General features: G+C 42.8%; 1 protein-coding gene across 4 annotated transcripts in view; it reads right to left on the bottom strand.

Moving 5' to 3' along the window:
- herc2 (HECT and RLD domain containing E3 ubiquitin protein ligase 2) overlaps positions 1-21,199 on the bottom strand; it is an 89,817-nt gene extending 68,618 nt beyond the window's left edge. For all 4 annotated transcript variants that reach the window (XM_057339085.1, XM_057339086.1, XM_057339087.1 and 1 more), the window contains exons 1-3: positions 21,103-21,199; positions 20,210-20,319; positions 13,867-13,960 (exon numbers count right to left, since the gene is read on the bottom strand). In XM_057339085.1, coding sequence (XP_057195068.1) covers positions 13,867-13,960; positions 20,210-20,281 — 166 coding nt within the window. In that variant the 5' untranslated portion in view covers positions 20,282-20,319; positions 21,103-21,199. The remainder of the gene's footprint in view (positions 1-13,866; positions 13,961-20,209; positions 20,320-21,102) is intronic.
- Positions 21,200-21,487: the final 288 nt, after the last annotated feature.

Below are 21,487 nucleotides of genomic sequence, written 5' to 3'. Positions count from 1 at the left end.
CCTCATCATACAACCCTGTCAACAATGATGACAATCGTCAAAATAATTCAGATAAACAGATCACCCAGCATGCATTGCAGCATGAAGCTTTCTTTGTTGATTGTCACCATTGTTGAGTTTTATATGCAGATTCTTGATGTCGTTGTGTGTTAAAGTGGTTTAACATTTTGTGAATATGTTAATTCCTAAAAAAAATCACAGTATATCAAACTACAGATCCACAGAGACAATTTCAAAATGCATGCATTACCATTCAGAAGTAATCATCTCTTTGCTACAACTAATTTATTTTAACACACAGTTATGGCTGAAGGAAACCTAATTTAACATTAAAATAGAAGAGCCAAGAGCTCAACTAAAGCTAAAAAAGATCACAATAATGGTGATTTTTGCAGGTACAAAAGTGATACTGATTCAATGCAATGAACATTGACAAATCATCCATTTTTAACCTTGATTTAATGGTTGCTTACTATCTTACTGCACTCAAATCATTCAGCTCAGCTCAGTCTCACTTAATTTATTTCCATGTGTAAACTCAAAATTTCAACCAGTTTTTACTTTGTACAGACTGGACATCAATATTAGACAATCAGGAGACGCCATGAAAAGCTATAGAAACAACTTTCACTTTTGGCCCATAAAGGGTTGTCTTTTCCATGTGTTTAATATTTTTGCTGGGACTCAAGTGGACTCGGGCATAAGTCCAATTCCGAACATGTTCGAGTACGAGTCGAGACCGAGTCAAAATGCACACAAGTCCATGACAAGACCAAGACCATTAAAATAGGGTCTCGAGACCGAGTTCAAGACCGAGTCCGAGTCTCAAGACTTCAACACTGGTTATAAGCACAGTGAGGCGATGAAGAGTTCAGTAGAAGAGCTATATTAGGAGCTGTGTTTGACGCCTGTTCAGGTGTTTTACATTCAATTTCTTGAAAAGGTTTCTTAAATTAATGTGTTGTACATCACTGTATTGTTTTTAACTGTGAAGTTGGCTCGTTCAATCAGCGTTACACCGTGTCTACACCGGACGTGACAGGCGCGACACGACAAAAGACATTAGAAACGCATTAGAACCCATTATAATTTCAAATATTGTCCACACTGGATGTGGCGTGGCGAGACGGCCTGTCGCATCCGGTGTAGACACGGTGTTATACTGCATACAGCGAGTTCGCCATTATGAAGTCACATTGCGATCAGAAAGACTCGCAAACAAATGACTCCTTTGAACCGATTCGTTTAAACAGAATGTAAGAGATCAGCGAATCATTCAAAGCTCAGTGAACCACAAGAGAACGTAGGATGTGAATGAGCTTTGCTCATTTAGTAAGACTGGTTAATTATGGGCTGAAGTTAGTTGAAAAGGATAAAAAGATTATATTAAAATTTTCTGACTACTTATATAAAAAAACTTTTCTGAATGGGTGAATAAATTGAACGCTCTGCAATGCTAAGTTATGAATATAACTTATTATTAGTTGTCATTTTCATCAAATGTTTTGAACTTGAATATAAGTGTTTTGTTAAGCCACTTAAAGGGACTGTGGGCCTACACACGCATTGCAACCAAGGGGAAATCTTCCGGTCTCTCTCGTGAAACCAACATGGAGGGGACTAAAACTGCAATTCATCGACTGGCCTCTAGAGGCTGGCTCCAAAACAGAGCAGAATCTCATTGAGCCCCATGTTAAAATGGCCAACTTTACAGCACAAAAAAACATGTTCACAGTCTGGTACAAAAAAATATTTTTGTCTATTTAGGTCATTTTGCCCTTCATGACAACTGTGAGGGGGGTGAATGTTTTTATAACTCATCAGTTTAGATTATATTAACAGGGCTCTAGAGTGCGACCTTATTTCTCAATGGTGCGACTAAAAAAAATCTGAGGTCGCACCAGTGCGACCAATCGTTCGAGGGAGAAAAAAAGTCTCCGCGACTCTGAAAGTCTTCCTGTGATTCAACAACAGATACACATTAGGCCCATATCATGGTCTAAACCAATCAGAGATAGTGAAGGGTGGACTCCCCTCTGATTGGCCGTGGTCCAGATTTTCTTGTACGTGTGTATAAGAGGTCGCGTTAACCGAAAATTCACTTTCATTGACAGATTTGTATTACCAGTGACGGATAAATCTGAAGGCCGTTCGTCCGTTATTTTGATTTTCAATTTGTAACTCCCCGTTTCCCTTCATTAGAGCGTGATATGCTCGCGAATGGACTTGCGTGTTTTCACCTGTCATTGTTACTGACTAGACATATGTGATGCGATCTGAGAAAACCAGTCGGATGTCGCGCTGGGACGTGGGAAAGACAGTTCACCTATCAAAGTAAACCACATAACATGAAGAATGAAGGAGTATCAATGCACATTTCCCACCAGTCCTGTGTCAATTACGGCATGCAAATTTTTTTTATACAATGTTTTCGTGAGATGACAGAGCTCCCCGTCTGCAGCACCGGGAGTTATCCGATCGCAAAACATACAAGGGATGATCAAAAGTCGAGAAACTATGCACATGATAAACAACGTAAAACTTGCTTCACTGCTTATTAGTTGTTATCCATAATGTTTGTTAGTTTCCTTGTGTAGTGATAATGGCAGAGCTCTCGTTCCCTATAGAGAGGGGTCTCTCGACATTGCGGAACCTCCGCATATGGGAACTCCTCCCTTCTCACCTCTCCTGAAGTCTTATTGGATAACGCCAGTGAAACTGGCCAATTGTCGCGCTCGCAACCGAATGTAATTACTGGCGACCAGACAGTATAAATACAGTGCACAGCGACAATACCTCAGAATCTTCTCTTTCACGTTGCCATCGTTGATATCGTCAGAAGCTTCTTCATCCGATGGCCGCCTTGTGTTGTCTTTGTGCGGGTCCCATGGACCCGCAGAATACGCACGTGCATTGCATTGCCTGCCTGGGCCTAGCCCACGCTGAGGCAGTGTTCGGAGAGTCTGATTGCGTGCACTGTGCTGACCTGCCGGCGCGTGTCTTGAGGACTCGCAGGAACGTTGCTCGAGGATTATTCGGGTCGAGGCCCACTGCCGCCAAAGGGCCGCTGGTGGGCCCACTCATGCCACGTGGTGGTGGCGGCGATGACCCGGCTCAAGGCCGCCGTCCTCTGCCGTCGCCTCATTCCCTGGTCATTTTCACTGAGGAGAGCCTTCGTCCCCCTCCCACCGTTGCGGATGCCATTTCCTTCGGCCTCGACGAGGAAGACGACGACTCTATGTCCATCTCGGCCTCGGTGAAGGACTGGGCGGAGACGGAGCAGGACCGCACCGACTCGGAGAGCACCCCAGACCTCCAGGAGGAGTTCGTGAGGGTGCTGGAAAAAGCCGTTAAGGAGCTTGACCTTAGCTGGAGTGCCCCGGAGGAGCCAGCTAAAAGTAAGCTCAATTCCTGGTACTTTCAAGCGGGCCGCCGCCAGGCTGCACCGAAGAGGAGTAATCCTTTTTTCCCTGATGTGCACGAGCACGTGGTTAAGTCGTGGACGGCCCCTCAATCGGCACGAGTCCACGCTGCCACACAGGCTATGTTCACCCACATGGACGGGGCGGAGGCCCACGGTTATACCCGCATGCTGCCCGTGGAGGAGACCCTCGCTGTACATCTGTGCCCCTCCTCCTCTTCGCTGAGCGCGGGACAAGGTCTGCCGTCGAAGCCGTACAGGTTTACCGGCCACCTCGCCGACAAGGCGTACACCTCCGCCGGGGAGGCAGCCTCCGTGCTGCACTCGATGACGGTTCTACAGGTCTTTCAGGCGAAGATTCTGCAGGCGCTGGATGAGGTGCCTTGGATGCGGACGCTGTGAAGGACCTGAGGGCAGCGAAGCGCACCGCACAGGCTATCGGCAGGTCGATGGGCTTCATGGTCATCCTTCACCGCCATTTGTGGCTGACGCTGGCGGACCTCAAGGACGCTGACCGGAAGTCGCTGCTCAACGCTCCCATTACTCCCTCTGGTCTCTTCGGGGATGTCGTGGAGTCGGTGTCGGAAGGCTTCACGGAGGCGCAGAAGCACGCAAAAGCCATGAGCCATGTGCTTCCTCGCTGTTCATTGCACCGAGAGCGAGATCCTCGTCTGCGTCACGCTCTTCCCACAGGCCGGCTAAGCAGACCGCTGCCGCGGCTTCGACTCTCCGAGACCCTGGGCCGGACGTCCGGCCTAAGCAGTGGTCTGCCCCAGCTAGGAAGAAGTACGGGCAGAAGAGAGCTTATCGAGGCGATAGCGGATCGTCTTCGGCTGCCAAGCCGCCTTCCTGACGGGTCTGCAGAGAGGAGGGGAGAGTTTGTGAGCGGACCGGTGCTCAAGCGGCGCCGTTTGCATCTTGTTTCCCATGCTGTTGCGGGCGATTGTTGCAATGCTCAAAATGTTGTGTGTGTACATGTATTAAAAGCACTTACCTCATCACAAAAGGAGCTCTCTCCCCTTCACTCACACCACACTGTGTCCCCTGCCCTGCCACGGTGCAGCGCGAAGCCACAGTTAGAATATGTTATAACCGGCATCCCCTCGCCCACGGTAGCTCCCGTGGGCGAGCGGCCGGCTGGAGCCTCACGCGCTTCACATTCCCCCGCAGGTGCAATTAGCCTCGCGAGGGCAGAGCGCGTCTCCGGAATATCAGCAAGCTGTATCACCCGAGGTAATTCGGCCGCTATGCATGTTTCTGAGTGCGTGGAAAGCCATTCCGGGTATCTCTCCGTGGCTGCTAAATGTGATAGAACACGGGTATTCCCTTCAGTTCAGACGCAGGCCCCCCCCGCTTCAGCGGAGTTGTCCCGTCACTCACATTGCCGTGCAACGCTCCGGTGCTGAGACAAGAGATTCACAGCCTGCTCGGGAAAAGAGCGATAGAGCGGGTTCCTCCAAGCGAGGTAGAGTGCGGTTTCTACAGCCGGTATTTTGTGGTGCCCAAGAGAGATGGCGGACTCCATCCTATATTGGATTTGAGACCCATCAACCGAGCGCTTCACAAGAGGGTGTTCAGAATGATTACGCTAAAACAGATCCTGGCGCAAGTTCGTCCCGGGGACTGGTTTGCATCCGTGGATCTGAAGGATGCATATTTTCACCTTCAGATAGCCCAGAGCCACCGGCACTTCCTGCGGTTCGCGTTCGACGGAGCGGCGTACCAGTTTGCTGTGCTGCCGTTCGGACTGGCATTGGCTCCACGCACGTTCTCAAAATGCGTGGATGCAGCGCTTTCCCCTCTCAGAGCGAGTGGTATGCGCATTCTGAACTATCTGGACGACTGGCTGCTTCTAGCCCATTCACGAGATGTGCTTGTCAGTCATACGCAGACGCTGCTTCGTCACTTGTCATCCCTGGGGCTGCGGGTGAACGTGCCGAAGAGCAAGCTTCTGCAGAGTCGGTCCATAACATATCTAGGGGTATGTTTCGACTCAGTGGAGATGCGCACCCGCCTCTCTCAGGAGCGCTTGGAGTCCATCTCCACCGCACTACGCGCCTTCAGCCTGGACCGGTCCGTTCCACTGAGGGTATTTCAGAGACTTCTGGGACTGATGGCGTCAGCATCACCAGTCTGCCACCTGGGTCTTTTGCACATGCGTCCTCTGCAGCTGTGGCTAAAGACTCAAGTTCTGCGGAGAGCATGGTCCTCGGGTCGTGCGCACGTGAGGATAACTCACAGATGCCTCAGCGCTTTGGAACCGTGGCGCGACTGGAGCATGTTCAGCCAGGGCGTTCCCCTGGGGCTTGTGACAACGCGCACGGTGGTAACGACGGATGCGTCTTCCTCGGGCTGGGGTGCAATGTGCGAAGGCAGGCCGGCGTCGGGTCTGTGGTCGCCGTCTCAGAGCAGTTGGCACATAAATCGGCTGGAGCTGATGGCAGTGTTCTTAGCTCTGCAGACTTTTCGGCCTCAGCTGATGCAGCGTCATGTATCGATTCGCACCGACAACACGTCCGTGGTTTCGTACATCAATCGCCAAGGAGGGGTCCACTACAGAGCCCTTTTCGAGCTGGCTGCGAGGCTGCTGCTGTGGGCAGACCAGCACCTGCTTTCCATCAGTGCAGCGCATATCCCCAGTCATTTGAACTGCGGAGCGGATATGCTCTCAAGGGGAGGTCTTTCCCAAGGGGAATGGAGACTTCACCCCGACTCAGTACGGATGATCTGGGATCGCTTCGGGAAGGCGGAGGTGGACCTGTTCGCGACGAGCGAGAACGCACACTGTCCGCTGTTCTTCTCGCTGCCGCGCTCCCCCAGGGAGACGGACGCTCTGACGACGCGCTGGCCGGACGCCCGGCTTTACGCTTTTCCTCCGGTGAAGATTCTGCCCCTTGTGCTGGGAAAGATCAGAGAGGAGAGAGTGTCGGTGATCCTCGTTGCTCCATTTTGGACGAATCAGCCGTGGTTCCCGGACCTGATAGAGTTACTGGTGTCCTCTCCGTGGCGGATTCCCCTCAGGGGCGACCTGTTATCTCGATTTGGCACCCCAACCCGGATTTGTGGAGCCTCCATGCCTGGCCGCTTCAGGGGTCTTAGAACCCCTCCCTCAGAGAGTGCTTGACACTATTGAGGAGTCTCGGGCGCCTTCCACTAGATGCTTATATGCTCTGAAATGGGATGCATTTAAGAAGTGGTGTAGTGATTGCGGTATAGACCCAGTGTCATGTCCCGTGTCTGATGTGTTACGCTTTCTACAATACAGGATGGATAATGGTGGCCTCCTGTCCACGCTGAAGGTTTATGTGGCTGCTATCGCCTCGTTTCGTTCCCCGGTTGACGGGCAATCGATCGGTAGGCATGCATTGGTGGTCAGATTTTTGAGAGGAGCTCGGAGGCTGTTTCCCTCGCGATCTCCTTCAGTACCTCCGTGGGATTTGTCTCTGGTGCTGAGGGCTCTCTCTCTGCCCCCGTTCGAGCCGTTGGAAGCGGTTTCTATAAGGGAGCTCTCTCTTAAAGCCGTTCTCCTTCTCGCTCTTGCTTCGGCACAATGCATTGGGGATTTATGTGGATTTCATTCGCTTTGGGCCGGCGACTGCAGCGTCACTCTACGGCCGAAGGCGGGTTATGTGCCTAAGTTCCTGTCTATCCCGTTCAGAGAGCAGGTTATTTCATTGCCCGCTTTGTCTTCCGAGTCGTCTGCTTCGTGTGATGCTGACGCTCAGAGGGCTGTGTGTCCGGTTAGGGCTTTGAGGGCTTACATTGATCGTACGGCCGGGTTTCGGCTGTCTGATCAGCTCTTTGTGTGCTACGGCGGGGGGACTAAAGGTCGGGCTGTCTCTAAACAGAGGCTCTCTCACTGGGTGGTGGATGCTATCAACCTGGCGTATGAGAGTCAAGGGCAGGCCTGCCCTTTCGGCGTCAGGGCTCACTCAACTAGGGCTGTTGCCTCTTCGTGAGCTTGGGCTAGAGGCGTTTCTATTAAGGACATCTGTTGTGCGGCTGGCTGGTCTTCACAGAACACCTTCGCCAGATTCTACAGGCTGGATGTATCCTCATTAGCCTCGCATGTCCTCTCGGTGAGTACGGACAGCTCAGTTGCTGATCTCCTATATTGTGCAGTTGTTACCGTGTTACTGTTAACTCTGTGCTTGATGTTACTTGACTTGCATTATATCTGCCCGGATTTCCGCTCTGACTTTTACTATTGTGGTGTCTGCCCTGTCTCAGTGCAGCCCGCTCATTTCTTTGGCTGAGATATGCAAATTTTGTAGATGACCGTTCTTGCAGCTCATTGGTCTGTCTCAGCCAATCAGCTGCGGGCTCTTCAAGGCGACTTCGATTGGTTCATCTGTGTGTTTAACACTAGTGAGTGTATGCGGTCGGTTACGGCTGTCTTGCTACTCTCACAGTGGGATTGTATACAGTTCCCATATGCGGAAGATTCCGCAATGTCGAGAGACTGCTCTCGATAGGGAACGTCTCCGGTTACTGTCGTAACCTCGGTTCCCTGAGAAGCGGGAACGAGACATTGCGCTATCCGCCGTGTTCATCGCATGTCAGCCTTGGAGGTGTTCTTTCGCAGATTCTGAGGTATTGTCGCTGTGCAATGTATTTATACTGTCTGGTCACCAGTAATTACATTCGGTTGCGAGCGCGACAATTGGCCAGTTTCACTGGCGTTATCCAATAAGACTTCAGGAGAGGTGAGAAGGGAGGAGTTCCCATATGCGGAAGCTTCCACAATGTCTCGTTCCCGCTTCTCAGGGAACCGAGGTTACGATAGTAACCGGAGACGTTCTTTAAGTGTGCCCTGCACCATTTTCCTTACTTTCGTTTTACTTTCAACACTAGGAAATATTTTTTTGTTAAATTGTTATTAGAGTAAGTCTTTTACTACTCTAAAGTGACTTTTACTTGTGATACTGGACTGTTGTGCTTTTATTTTCATCACTTAACTTTAAACCCGTTTTCCTCCAAATTCCGTTCCTGAAAATCATAGCGCTTCAGCCGACCTGCCATAACTTTTGTTACATACACAAGGTATGAGCAAAATAAAAACTGATTTGGAAAGGTCTTGAATATGGTATCAAAAACTGTAATATATAAATTTGCACCATGTGTTGGGTTTTCCCAGATCGAATCACATATGAACATAAACATTAAATATATAGATGAATATAAACAACAACGGCTTTATTGGGCATTCAGTTGTATTAAAATACAACAAGTTCCGAGACGCAAGTACAGTGTGATGACGTCACGAACATACTAATTACCACCTAACGCCACCTTGCACCATAGTGACGGATAATAATAGATTATGACGGATTTTTACGAGCCTGTCAGTCAAAATGACGGACAATAAAAAAGTCTAGCGCAACCTCTGGTGTGTACGTGTGAAAATGCGTGTGCTGCAGTCAGACAGAGAGGTGAGGAGTAGGGATGGGTTGCTCGACACCCTGTGTCGACACACGTATCGAGTTCTCGACACACTAGTGCTTCGAAACAGTGTTCCGGAGCATTGCTTGACATGAGTCTGTCACGTGACCTGTGGAAACGAAGCTTCGTTACCTCACTGACACGTCATGCAGGGATCAAACTCAAAGCGCGTCGATTGCGCTGTCCCATAGGAATGTTATAATTATTTATTTAATTTATATCATTTTATCATTTTGTATTGCTAATTAAAGTACTACTATTTAAAACCATGACATGTTAATGTGTGTTGTCAAAAAGTAAATAAAAAAAGTATAAAAGTGTTTCTTCAACCACAAACTGGTTTTCTGCTAGTAAACGCCGTCCTCTATTCTCTGCAGCTTACACGTGCAGAAGTGATCTTTAAATGGAGAATGCACGCAAAAGACCCCGTTCTCAAGTGTGGGAACACTTCAGTCTCGACACTCCTAATAAAGTGTCATGTCTGATATGCGAGCAAACTTTGTCTTATTCCAATAATACATCCTTAATGCTTCGTCACCTACACTCCAAACATCCAAACGCTCTGGGCAACGATACTCAAACAACAGAGCACCAGTCTGCCCCATCTGGGGAGAGGGTAAAATACATATTAATAAAAAAGAAATTTCATTTGGGACAATAAAAACTATCTATTTCCCTCAACAAATGAGCAATAAAGTAATTAAAATGCAAAAAGTCACCCGTTTTGAGTTTAGATTTTCATATTCTATTCTATTCCATTTTTTATTTGTTGTAATAGATTACACACACGGAGTATTTTAGTATCCATTAGTTTGGTGGGTTAATCTATTGTTTTTAAGGTTTACAGGCTATGTTGGATTTAAGGCCAACACCAACCAAACACTTTAAAATTGTGTCCACATTCACACTATATTATTATTTATTATACAGGACAGGTGCTGGTCATATAATTAGAATATCATCAAAAAGCTGATTTATTTCACTAATTCCATTCAAAAAGTGAAACTTGTATATTATATTCATTCATTACACACAGACTGATATATTTCAAATGTTTATTTCTTTTGACAACTGACAACTAATGAAAATCCCAAATTCAGTATCTCAGAAAATTAGAATATTACTTAAGACCAAAGTATGAGCATGTACAGCACTCAATACTTAGTTGGGGCTCCTTTTGCCTGAATTACTGCAGCAATGCGGCATGGCATGGAGTCGATCAGTCTGTGGCACTGCTCAGGTGTTATGAGAGCCCAGGTTGCTCTGATAGTGGCCTTCAGCTCTTCTGCATTGTTGGGTCTGGCATATCGCATCATCCTCTTCACAATTAAGTGTGGGTTAAGGTCAGGCGAGTTTGCTGGCCAATTAAGAACAGGGATACCATGGTCCTTAAACCAGGTACTGGTAGCTTTGGCACTGTGCGCAGGTGCCAAGTCCTGTTGGAAAATGAAATCTGCATCTCCATAAAGTTGGTCAGCAGCAGGAAGCATCAGAAGCGTCTCGCCTGGGCTAAAGACAAAAAGGACTGGACTGCTGCTGAGTGGTCCAAAGTTATGTTCTCTGATGAAAGTAAATTTTGCATTTCCTTTGGAAATCAGGGTCCCAGAGTCTGGAGGAAGAGAGTAGAGGCACAGAATCCACGTTGCTTGAGGTCCAGTGTAAAGTTTTAGTAGTTTAATAGTACTACTATTTAAAACCATGACATGTTAATGTCTGTTGTCAAAAAGTAAATTGCAGGTTTAACACTGTTCCCAAAAAATATAAAAGTGTTTCTTCAACCAACAGTGGGAACAGTGTTAAACCTGCAATTTACTTTTTGACAACAGACATTAACATGTCATGGTTTTAAATAGTAGTACTTTAATTAGCAATACAAAATGATAAAATGATATAAATTAAATAAATAATTATAACATTCCTATGGGACTGTGGAAACTTTACACTGGACCTCAAGCAACGTGGATTCTGTGCCTCTCCTCTCTTCCTCCAGACTCTGGGACCCTGATTTCCAAAGGAAATGCAAAATTTACTTTCATCAGAGAACATAACTTTGGACCACTCAGCAGCAGTCCAGTCCTTTTTGTCTTTAGCCCAGGCGAGACGCTTTTGATGCTTCCTGCTGCTGACCAACTTTATGGAGATGCAGATTTCATTTTCCAACAGGACTTGGCACCTGCACACAGTGCCAAAGCTACCAGTACCTGGTTTAAGGACCATAGTATCCCTGTTCTTAATTAGCCAGCAAACTCGCCTGACCTTAACCCCATAGGAAATCTATGGGGTATTGTGAAGAGGAAGATGCGACATACCAGACCCAACAATGCAGAAGAGCTGAAGGCCACTATCAGAGCAACCTGGGCTCTCATAACACCTGAGCAGTGCCACAGACTGATCGACTCCATGCCACGCCGCATTGATGCAGTAATTCAGGCAAAAGGATCCCCAACTAAGTATTGAGTGCTGTACATGCTCATACTTTTCATGTTCATACTTTTCAGTTGGCCAAGATTTCTAAAAATCCTTTCTTTGTATTGGTCTTAAGTAATATTCTAATTTTCTGAGATACTGAATTTGGGATTTTCATTAGTTGTCAGTTATAATCATCAAATTAAAAGAAATAAACATTTGAAATATATCAGTCTGTGTGTAATGAATGAATATAATATACAAGTTTCACTTTTTGAATGGAATTAGTGAAATAAATCAACTTTTTGATGATATTCTAATTATATGACCAGCACCTGTATATATAAAAGGTATGATCTTTTATCAGGCCATTTATTTTATATTTTGATATCCACAGTATGTATGTATTGTAGGCTCTGTGGCTTTAGGGCAGGAGTCTTCAACTAAAATCGCTTGAGGTCCAGTAAACAAACCCACCTTGCCAGTCGAGGTCCGGATAATTAAATACCTAAAATCATGAATTGATAGTAGTGGAATGCACCATAAAAAAACATAATTTGTTAAAAATTGAAAAACTGAAATTTAAAAAATCTCATTTTGGAAGTCTTCATATATATTAAATTATTATTCATGTTACTTATGTTAAGAACTGGATGTGCTTATTTTTCTTTGTTACTTTGAGTTCTAATGCTATATATTATTAAATTATATATTAAATATACAAATAAAGCTTATAATAACATTTCAATGAACAAAATATCTGAGTGACACAGTCGGTGTAGGAATTTTTATTGACCACCAGATGGCGAAGTAAGACTGTGTCAAAAGCTTCGAAGCACCGATGCAGTTTGTTGAAAAAGCCTCACTGATTCAGAAGCTTCATTCGGCACATCCCTAGTGAGGAGCCTATAGGCCTCAGTTAAACAGAGTGGATTAGCGCGGATGATTAGAGAAGATGAAAAGAACGATTGACAACTTTTTCGTGAATAATGTTAAGTTAAGGCCTGATCGTCCGAAAATCATAAGCAATGCTCTGACAGGAGCCATCAACCTCCCAGGTTATGTCAAGCCCTGGTCCATTTATCTTGAGATGTTTTAAGTTTAATTTCAGTTCAGTGAAGCACTTTAAGCACCAACACTTTTTCAGTAAGTTACCTTTCTTGTAGAATTGTGCTTCAAATAAAGAACTTTATGTTGACCAGATTGTTAGTTAATCATTTACAAGTCAATTTTGCCTATATGGACAGCGATTTAAAAAAAAGTGAACTGGTAAAACTGCGTGTTAAATGCGATGCGGTCGAAAATTTGGGTGCACCTAACTGTCTGGATAGTTGATGACAGTTAGGTCGCCATCCATAAATTAGTTAAAGACACACTTAGCAAGCACCTTATGCAAAATATGCTAATACACGAACTGCATTTATTAATATTATTTACAGAATAATTTCTTTCTAATAGGCTGTCACGATTTGAAATTTGACTGACGATTAATTGTCTTATAAATCATGCGATTATGACGATTAATTGTCTGTTTTAGGGCTTTGACATTTAATTCTCATATATTTTTGATTCAGCGATTGAAACGACCATATTGTTCTGAATACAAGACTGTTTTTTCTTGGAAATACATCGGAAAAATTGGGTCATCATATATTTAAGGTTTAGGCTTTTACCTGTCAATAATACAACCGCCAAATACTTGTAAGTTAAGTAAATTGATCAGGTGTGAATTGAAGCCACCATTAAAATCTATCAGTCATAGAAAAGCTTCTAGTCTGTTTTTTTCTCACTTGCAAGACTACAATTAAATTTTACCTGTGTGTTAATGAAATTTTGGTAGACTGGTTTTCACACTGAGATTGCTTAAATAATATTAAATTGTACTGCAGGTAATTTGTATATGTTTTTTTTTTTTTTTAAGTGATTGTGTTGTGGTGGTACATTTTACAAGTATTACCATGCTTTAGTAACAGTATATACACTAAAATATGCAATATACAGATGCACTACAGCTCCCCCTAGTGTCTTCTATAGAGATGTGCAATAATTGCGATGATCTGAAACCATCGCGATGAGGTCAAACAATCGCGATGAGACGATTATTTAATAATCGTGACAGCCCTATTACTAACACTAATATCACTTAAATAAACGGTTATTTGAAGTTTGTTTGTGTAGTTTCAGGTAATTTACCTCAAAACCGCTGTAAATGTTTAAACGTCAACCGCCAATACGTCGAGCTTGGCAGGCTTGGTTTGTTTCAGCAACCAGGCACGTCAGCTCCACCCACGTCCTGCCTCTTTGCCCATTTTCAATTATCCGGGAGTTACGCGAGATGCCAATATGGCGACGACCGGCTCCGCCTACTTTAGGCTTCATTTTTACTCTTCACAAACCTACGGGTGACGTCACGGACACTACGTCCATATTTTATACAGTCTATGGTTGCAACACATCCGCCTCATTTTGAGCCAGGAAAAACCCTGTATTACTACTATTATTAATAAATAAAGCTATTATTTATTATTATTATTTTGCAAAAACTCTAGTTGCATAAATTCCTGGAAAGTTTATTGGGACAAAGAGCTTAGTTTTACCTGGATTGGCAGACTCTTCTCTGTCAAAGACAATTTCCTCATCCTTCACCATCTCATTCCACATCTCACTCAGTCCTTCAGGAGAGAAGGCTCGCTGTAACAGACATCACAGGATTCAGATTATATTTCACCAACAAATTAGTCCTGCATTCCTTTATTAGATTTTATATGTCTAGCAAAAGTTTCCGAGGCCCTGTTTTTTTTCCACAGCAACCGTCTCCCTGGCAGAGGTAATTAGATTCAAGCAAAGAAAATCTCCTCCTCCAGTCCAGCCTTAAAGGTCTTTGGTGACCATAAGCATCTATAACATTTCTATTTCACCCCCACAACACAGATGTTATCACCTCACAAAGCTGCCAAGGGCTCCGTTAGGACTTAAGCAATAATTGGTGAAATTCGGAGCCCAGTCTCAAGTTTCAAACGTCCACATGACAAATTAAATAAGACACCACACCTTAATCTGTGAAAAGCAGACAGGCTTTCACAACCATTGAGCTGATGCTAATAACAGCTACAGGACTCCTTGAGCAATCCGCAAGAAAAATATCTCATAGACCCAAATGGAAAGACACACACACAAACAGCATTTTGGGAAATCATTACATGACTTCCGGGAATCAGGACTAAATGCATCCAGTGTTTTGAAATTGAATCCGCTCAACAATTCTTCATTGCATGTTTCTTGCTTCTAAATAGGCACCTTCGCAAACAAGATGTGTTAGACCTGTAGTTTATTCTCATATAGCTATATTGCACATCTGCATTTTAGTTTATATGACTTTTTTGACACAAAAAAGTTAAACGTATTATGTTAACATAGTAATGTATCATTATCAATATAAACTTGTTTTATTACTTGGCTACCTTGGAGAGCCATGTACAATAAATACCAAAATATATGAAAACAATTATTCAATACTACTTTGAACAGAAATATACTAATATATATATATATTAGGGGTGGGAGAAAAAAAGTCGATTCACATATGAATCGCGATTCAGTCAATTCAAATTGATTCACAATTCACGATTTTAAATGTTATAAGTAAATATAATAACGTGATGTCATCAGAACAAAAAAGGCAGAAGTCAACCGCGAGAGAGGTGATGGGAATTTTTATTCATTTGAGTGATTTGTTCTTTTTCAGTTCGTTCACCAAAATGATTCGTTCAGGTTCGTTCACTGATTTGTTCAGTGACCATTTCGTCATATATTACATACATACTCCAGGCGGTGGCGAAAATTATTGTCTTATATGTAGTACAAGTAATTTGAATAATGTGTTTGTATAATTGTAATGTACAGTATATTATGCTACAATATATCATATTCTGTTGTTGTTGCGAACGAGAGTGACTCATTGAGCGATTGACATGCTTTCTCTAATTCATTCGGTCAGCAGCTCCTCGTTCACGAACGAGATGTCTGATTCTTATGTCAGATGACTGACTAGTTCAGTGAAGAGGCGTATTCGTTCAGTAGCTCAGACCAATGATAGTGTTTAAACATCCCGCACTCAGGGACTATTGGCTCTAGGGTTGCACGGTGTACCGGTGCTACGGTAGCATCGCGATGCTAAAGCTTCAAAATACCCGCGATGCCTCTCTATTTTTGAAACGGTAATATCGTAGTACCATAGGTAATGTTGCATATGCACATTAATATTTATTTGAACACTTACATCTGCCTTTTTGCGGTGTTTATCTCCAAAATGAATGTGTGTTTTGAATGACTCGGACGACATAATGATTCAAATTAGTGCTTTGAAAGAGTTGGTTAAATTATTCACTAACTCAGTGGAAAATTGACGCCACCTACTGGCCATCTTAGTTCTGCATTTAAAGTAAGCCTAATATTTTCCTTTATAAAGACTGCTGTATCAATGAAATTTGTTACACATTTGAATTAGTTCCCACATGAAAAATGATCTAGTGTACTTTAGTATTTACTACAGTAAACTACTAAAACTCATAGACACTAGTGTTTTTGAGTCTTACCATTGTAAAATTTAAGTATACTACAGTATTTGCTACAATTTATCCAATTACAGGGCTCTAGAGTGCGACCTAATTTCTCAATGGTGCGACTAAAAAAAATCTGAGGTCGCACCGGTGCGACCAGCCGTTCGAGGGGAAAAAAAGTCTCTGCGAAAGTCTCCCTGTGGTTCAACAACAGACATTAGGCCCATATCGTGGTCTAAACCAATCAGAGATAGTGAAGGGCGGACCCCCTCTGATTGGCCGTGGTCCAGATATTCCTGTACGTGCGTGTACGTTTGAAAATGCTGTGCTGCAGTCGGACAGAGAGGTGAGTAGCCTAGGCCCGTCAGATAAACAGAGTGGATGTAGCCGCGGATGATGAGAGAAGATGAAAAGAACGATTGACAACTTTTTCGTTAAGAATGTTAAGTTACGGCCTGATCCGTCCGAAAATCATAACCAATGCTCTGACACGCTAGACTGCGACTAAATGGTCTCATTTTGTGACAAATTTTCTTGCCAGTGCGACAAGTTTTTCTTAATGGAAGAACCGGTGCCACTGTCAAACTGATCAATGTATAATTTTTGCGTATTATGAATTTAATGCGCAGAAATGTTATATTGCGCAAGCTGCGCATTCAGTCACTCATTTTCGTCTCCCCTCCTTCAACCATTCGCTTATCTATCAGTGCCCCGACCCCAAAGACGTAATTCGCGGGTTACGGGTAAGAGGCGAAGGACCGAAAGAGCAGACGAGTGAAGCGCTCAATCTTGCAACTTAAATAAATATGCAGAATACAAGAATTTCCCCTGCTAAGGTACAAAACAGCAAAGATAACGAAATGTGTTGCAAGTATTGTATGCATGTGAAGCTAATGCAGGAAACATGTGTTTAAACTTGATGCACTAAACTATTGTATAAAGATCTCTAACAATACTGCAAAGCATACAACATGTTATACATCACGCTAAATACTACTTATTTGTGAGTCGCTGTTGATAGAAGCCAAACGTGTATCGATGCAGCTTTCATGAAGAATAATCACTAAAAGCGTTCAGGTCTCGCGGGTTGTTTGAGATATGCGTTCGCCCAGAGAGTCAGAGCACAAAATACTAAACGGTGTTCTCTTTCACGCCTTCTTACTCTGAAACGGACATATTAACACAATATAACCTAAAAATTCCCATATTAACAAGAAACCTTGTAAAGGTATTCAGTTTGTTTCATGACCAAACAGTTGGGAAACAAAACACGTGTTCCAGTATATTGCGCGAGCTCTTAAAGGGGCAGCAGCATAATAAAGATCTCTGTTTATAATGTTCATCAAACAACAACGGACGGGCCCAAAAACACTCACTGATATTAAAGGAATTGTGTTCTCTTATAGGAGTCGTTCACAACAAATAAAGGAAGAAAGTAGCTTTAAATATGGTAAAGTGTTGAAAGAGAGTTTACATATACAATAAAAATAATTCAATCATAAACAATGATTTGTATTAATTTCTAATTGATTTATTAATGTATTAAACACATTTTAATGAAGTTTTAGTGATTCTTTTTCTTACCTCACCCCACGACTCTGGGCTGGTGCCAGTGCCACCTCTCTCAGGTGTTAGTCTAGAGCCCTGCTTTCTTGTAGAATTGTGCTTCAAATAAAGAACTTTATGTTGACCAGATTGTTAGTTAATCATTTACAAGTCAATATTGCCTATATGGACAGCGATTTTAAAAAAAAGTCAACTTGTAAAACTGGTGTTAAATGCGATGTTGTCGAAAATTTGGGTGCACCTAACTTTTGTGCTGGTGCACCTAAGAAAAAAAGTTAGGCGCACCAGTGCAACCAGTGCAAAAAGTTAGTCTAGAGCCCTGAATTACTACAGTTAATACAACAAAATATTCTAGTGCAAAGTATAATACAGTTTAGATTTGAATTATGAACATGGCACAGCATCGTGATACTACTTGGTATCGAGATACTTCAGCTGGTATAGTATCGTAAGACATGTTTATGGTATCGTGACAACCCGAATTGGCTCATGCTCGGTCAGTCTTTCACAACAGGACAGGGATCCCAGAATCAGGTGCAGTGCCTGACGTGACTGATTTCTCATATTTAATAAAAGCAACACGTAAACAACAGCAGTATTAGCAACAACAAACTATTTGCATGCGTTAGCATGTTTAAGTGTCATGAATGTGTCATACACTTGAATTATTGTAAATATGATTATATAAATAAATAAATAAAAGCTTATAACAAACAAACGAAAAATAACTTTATTATACAAACTACAGTTAAATCATCAAGTTTGTAAAATAGTACATTTAGGTTTTAAAATATAACTATCGTTTAAGTATGATATTTACAGTACAGTCATTTGTATTGGCATGGTAAAGAAAAAATACACCAAAAAGATGGTTACTACCTTTACTATATTAAAACCATGGTTAATTTTCAAAAGTGTCTTTAAATTGTGGCCATTTCTGTACTTGTTGAATGAGAGACCTCCTCTTTCATAGCGTTCACGAACGAGAAGTAGCAGCTCATTCCGTTCGTTTACAAACGAGATGACTGATCGTTCATGTCGTTCATGAACGAGAAGTAGCAGGTCCTTTTGTTCATGCATGAACGAGATGACTGATCGTTCATGTCATTCAAAAACGAGAATCAACGGGTCCTTTCGTTCGTGTACGAACGAGATCTATCTCATTCAGACTCAAGGGCGTATTCGTTAAGTACATTCAACCAATCATATGCTCTGTCAAAGCTCAAACTCGAACGCCATTGGCTCGTGCTTTAGACACTCTTTTAGAAGACGCTCTCTATGCTCGAGGGAGAGATTTCAGTGAACGAGAAATACGAGTCAATGCATTTTGTGAACGAGAACGATTCGTTCACTAAAAAGATTTGTTCAAAAAGAACGATTCGTTCACAAATGTAACATCACCCGGTCCAGTTAGAGAGCGCACACCTCACGGGGAGATACAGCGGAGCATACACGAGCAGTATAGAAAGAGAAAAACATTCAGCCCCGTTGTACTAAACTTCAATATAACGAAATAAATTTCACGATGGTCTTTCTCTGCATCTACTCTGTGCAGTGAGCGGCAGGGAGAAACAGCAAGTTCAATTCACCATACCGCAGCTGAATTGTCAATGAGTGCGTTTCCCAAAACCTGTCACTGTTTAGACTTAAGAACATCATACTTCTATAAATATGCACACTTTGTTAGTCAGCTCACACGCGCTGCATGAGACAAATACAGTAATATTGACAAAATCACCTCTCTTATGTGTATGATGATTTTGTCAGAGGATGTGTAAATTCTTGAAAGTGACTGCCGTTTAACATGTGGCACTAATGAATCGCGTTTGTTTACTATAGTACACTTGTTTTAATGTCTGACAAAAGAAAATGTCAATGAGATTGGCTTTATTGGGCACTAAGTTGTATTAAAATACAATATGTGACAACACTAGTCTAACTCTGAGCGCAAATGTGACGTAATGGCGTTTTCTGTATGCTAATTAGTACGTCAAGAATCGATCGTGAGGGACCAAACGATTCCCACCCCAATATATATATATATATTGACAAATACCATTCAGCATTACAGGTATATAGTATGTGAGAAGCTTTAGTTTACAAACAATCAGCATTAAAAATCCTAACTTGGTTATCATGGCGTTTAATAAAAATCATTTTCTTTTCTCATAAGGAACAGAAACTAATGTCCATGATGCCGTGGTAATGAAGTGTTTGCCCAGTAACATAAACAAGATTGTTTGGTGATGTAATCCCATACACAAAATTCAGAAAGGACAAAACAGTCCTTAAGCTAAACGGTGTTAAGGGTCAAAGCAAAAACACCTCAACAACTTTATCCCTCATTCTTTAAAAGTATTACTTATTTTCATATTTTCCACAAAGGCAGGCTGTATGACAAGTGGCCTTGTAAACACAGGCAGGAGGACATAAATAAGAATAAAGAGACTTCTGTTTGCTTTGAGAGCTCTAATAAAAAGCTTTGGGAACAGTCTTTTAAAAAAGACAATACAAGCTTTTGAACAGCTACATCCCCCAAGCAATGCTTTCAAGATGCTACAGACCAGAAAATATTAACAACAACAACTCAGTGTCAGTATTTACAAATAATTTCTTCGTTTGCTGAAGCTTAGTAACTGCATTGCTTGTGTTACTGAACAAATACAGATATACAGTATATGCTGACCAACAGTGCAAACTAAAAGTAGGCTTTTCATAAATCTCTCCCCACCAGAAAACATCACCACTCTCTATTTCAGCATCAAGGCTTGGGGCAAACTAGAGAATATTTGGACAAAATTCATTAGAACCTTACCTGCAGGTCTATCTTCAGCCATTTGTCATGGAAGCGCAGCTGGGCATCGAGGGAAAAAGATGGAGATGGCATCCTTCCCTCTGCTCTCCTGGCTGCAGTTGCAGCCCTCCCTAAAGAGAGACACGGTCACGGATCAAAGTTTATACGGCAAAGATCTGGCCATGCTATCTATTTCTCATTAAAACAGTCATCCCCCAGTTGATTTATATTATTTACGTATGGACTTTACCATAGGCACAGTGGTTTATGTAATCATGGCATATGGCTGTTTCAGAGAACTGGGAATCAGATTCACAGCTATAGTCAGAAGAATATGCAACATACATTCAGTACAGACTCGCAATGAAAACCTAACAAGCCTCTAACGCATTGGTAAAACGTTTATATAGGCCTGGCAACCACAATAACTTCAAGCCTAGTCAACCTTGAACTGTTTGTCTTCCACCTCCTTCCGCACTCATTGATAAACAGTCTTTAGCAACAAAAAAAAGCATCAATAAGAACGTTGTCAATTTATTATGTGAAGCATCCACATATGATCGAGTATGAAGGCGACGCTCATCAACCTGCGCTTATGAAACGATGTATTAAAGCAAACTGGGTGTTGGCGTCATCTTCTCGGCGTCTAATGACCTGTCATAAGACAAACATGTGAATGAATAAAATGTTGGTAAATCAACAGATGTGGGCTGTAAAGCTGCAGGTTGCTGCCTGTGATCGGTGTTGTTGATGAGACTCAGGCTGTCATCCGCTAGCTGCTAAAAGAGAGGACGTTTTCACATACCGACAGCGATCTATCCTGGCTTTCTTCGACATATCCCAACATATTAATACCATAACCCAGCTATCTTCTCCTGTTGTATATGACATAACACAACCAAAGTATATTTTACCTGATCGGTTGTCTTATTGAATTGCTCCTTCGGTCCTGCCACTAGACTTAATGCACTTTAATGTCGGCCATGTCGAGGGCTGACTGACAGAATCTGTAGCCAAACACATATGAAGATTGAGGTGACGTCCACAGACCGGAGGGCGGGACATCACACGGACCAATCACAAGCAGGCGTAGAGGCACATGGAGTACGACGCTGACTACATTTAGGAATATACCCAATAATGTGCATTTTGTTGGTTTAAAACAGGGGTGGGCAAACTTTTTTCCTCGAGGGCCACATCATGTTTTCGAATCCTTGTTAAGGGCCGCGTATTATTCGCACATTAAATTAAATCTTTTTTTATTTATACCAAACTGAAATGTGTTAACTACTGTAGTGT

The sequence above is a fragment of the Triplophysa rosa genome, linkage group LG7, assembly GCF_024868665.1.
Source record: "Triplophysa rosa linkage group LG7, Trosa_1v2, whole genome shotgun sequence".
Classification (NCBI taxonomy): domain Eukaryota; kingdom Metazoa; phylum Chordata; class Actinopteri; order Cypriniformes; family Nemacheilidae; genus Triplophysa; species Triplophysa rosa.
The sequence above is the reverse complement of the archived record's forward strand: the minus strand, read 5'-3'. Positions and strand labels throughout refer to the sequence as shown.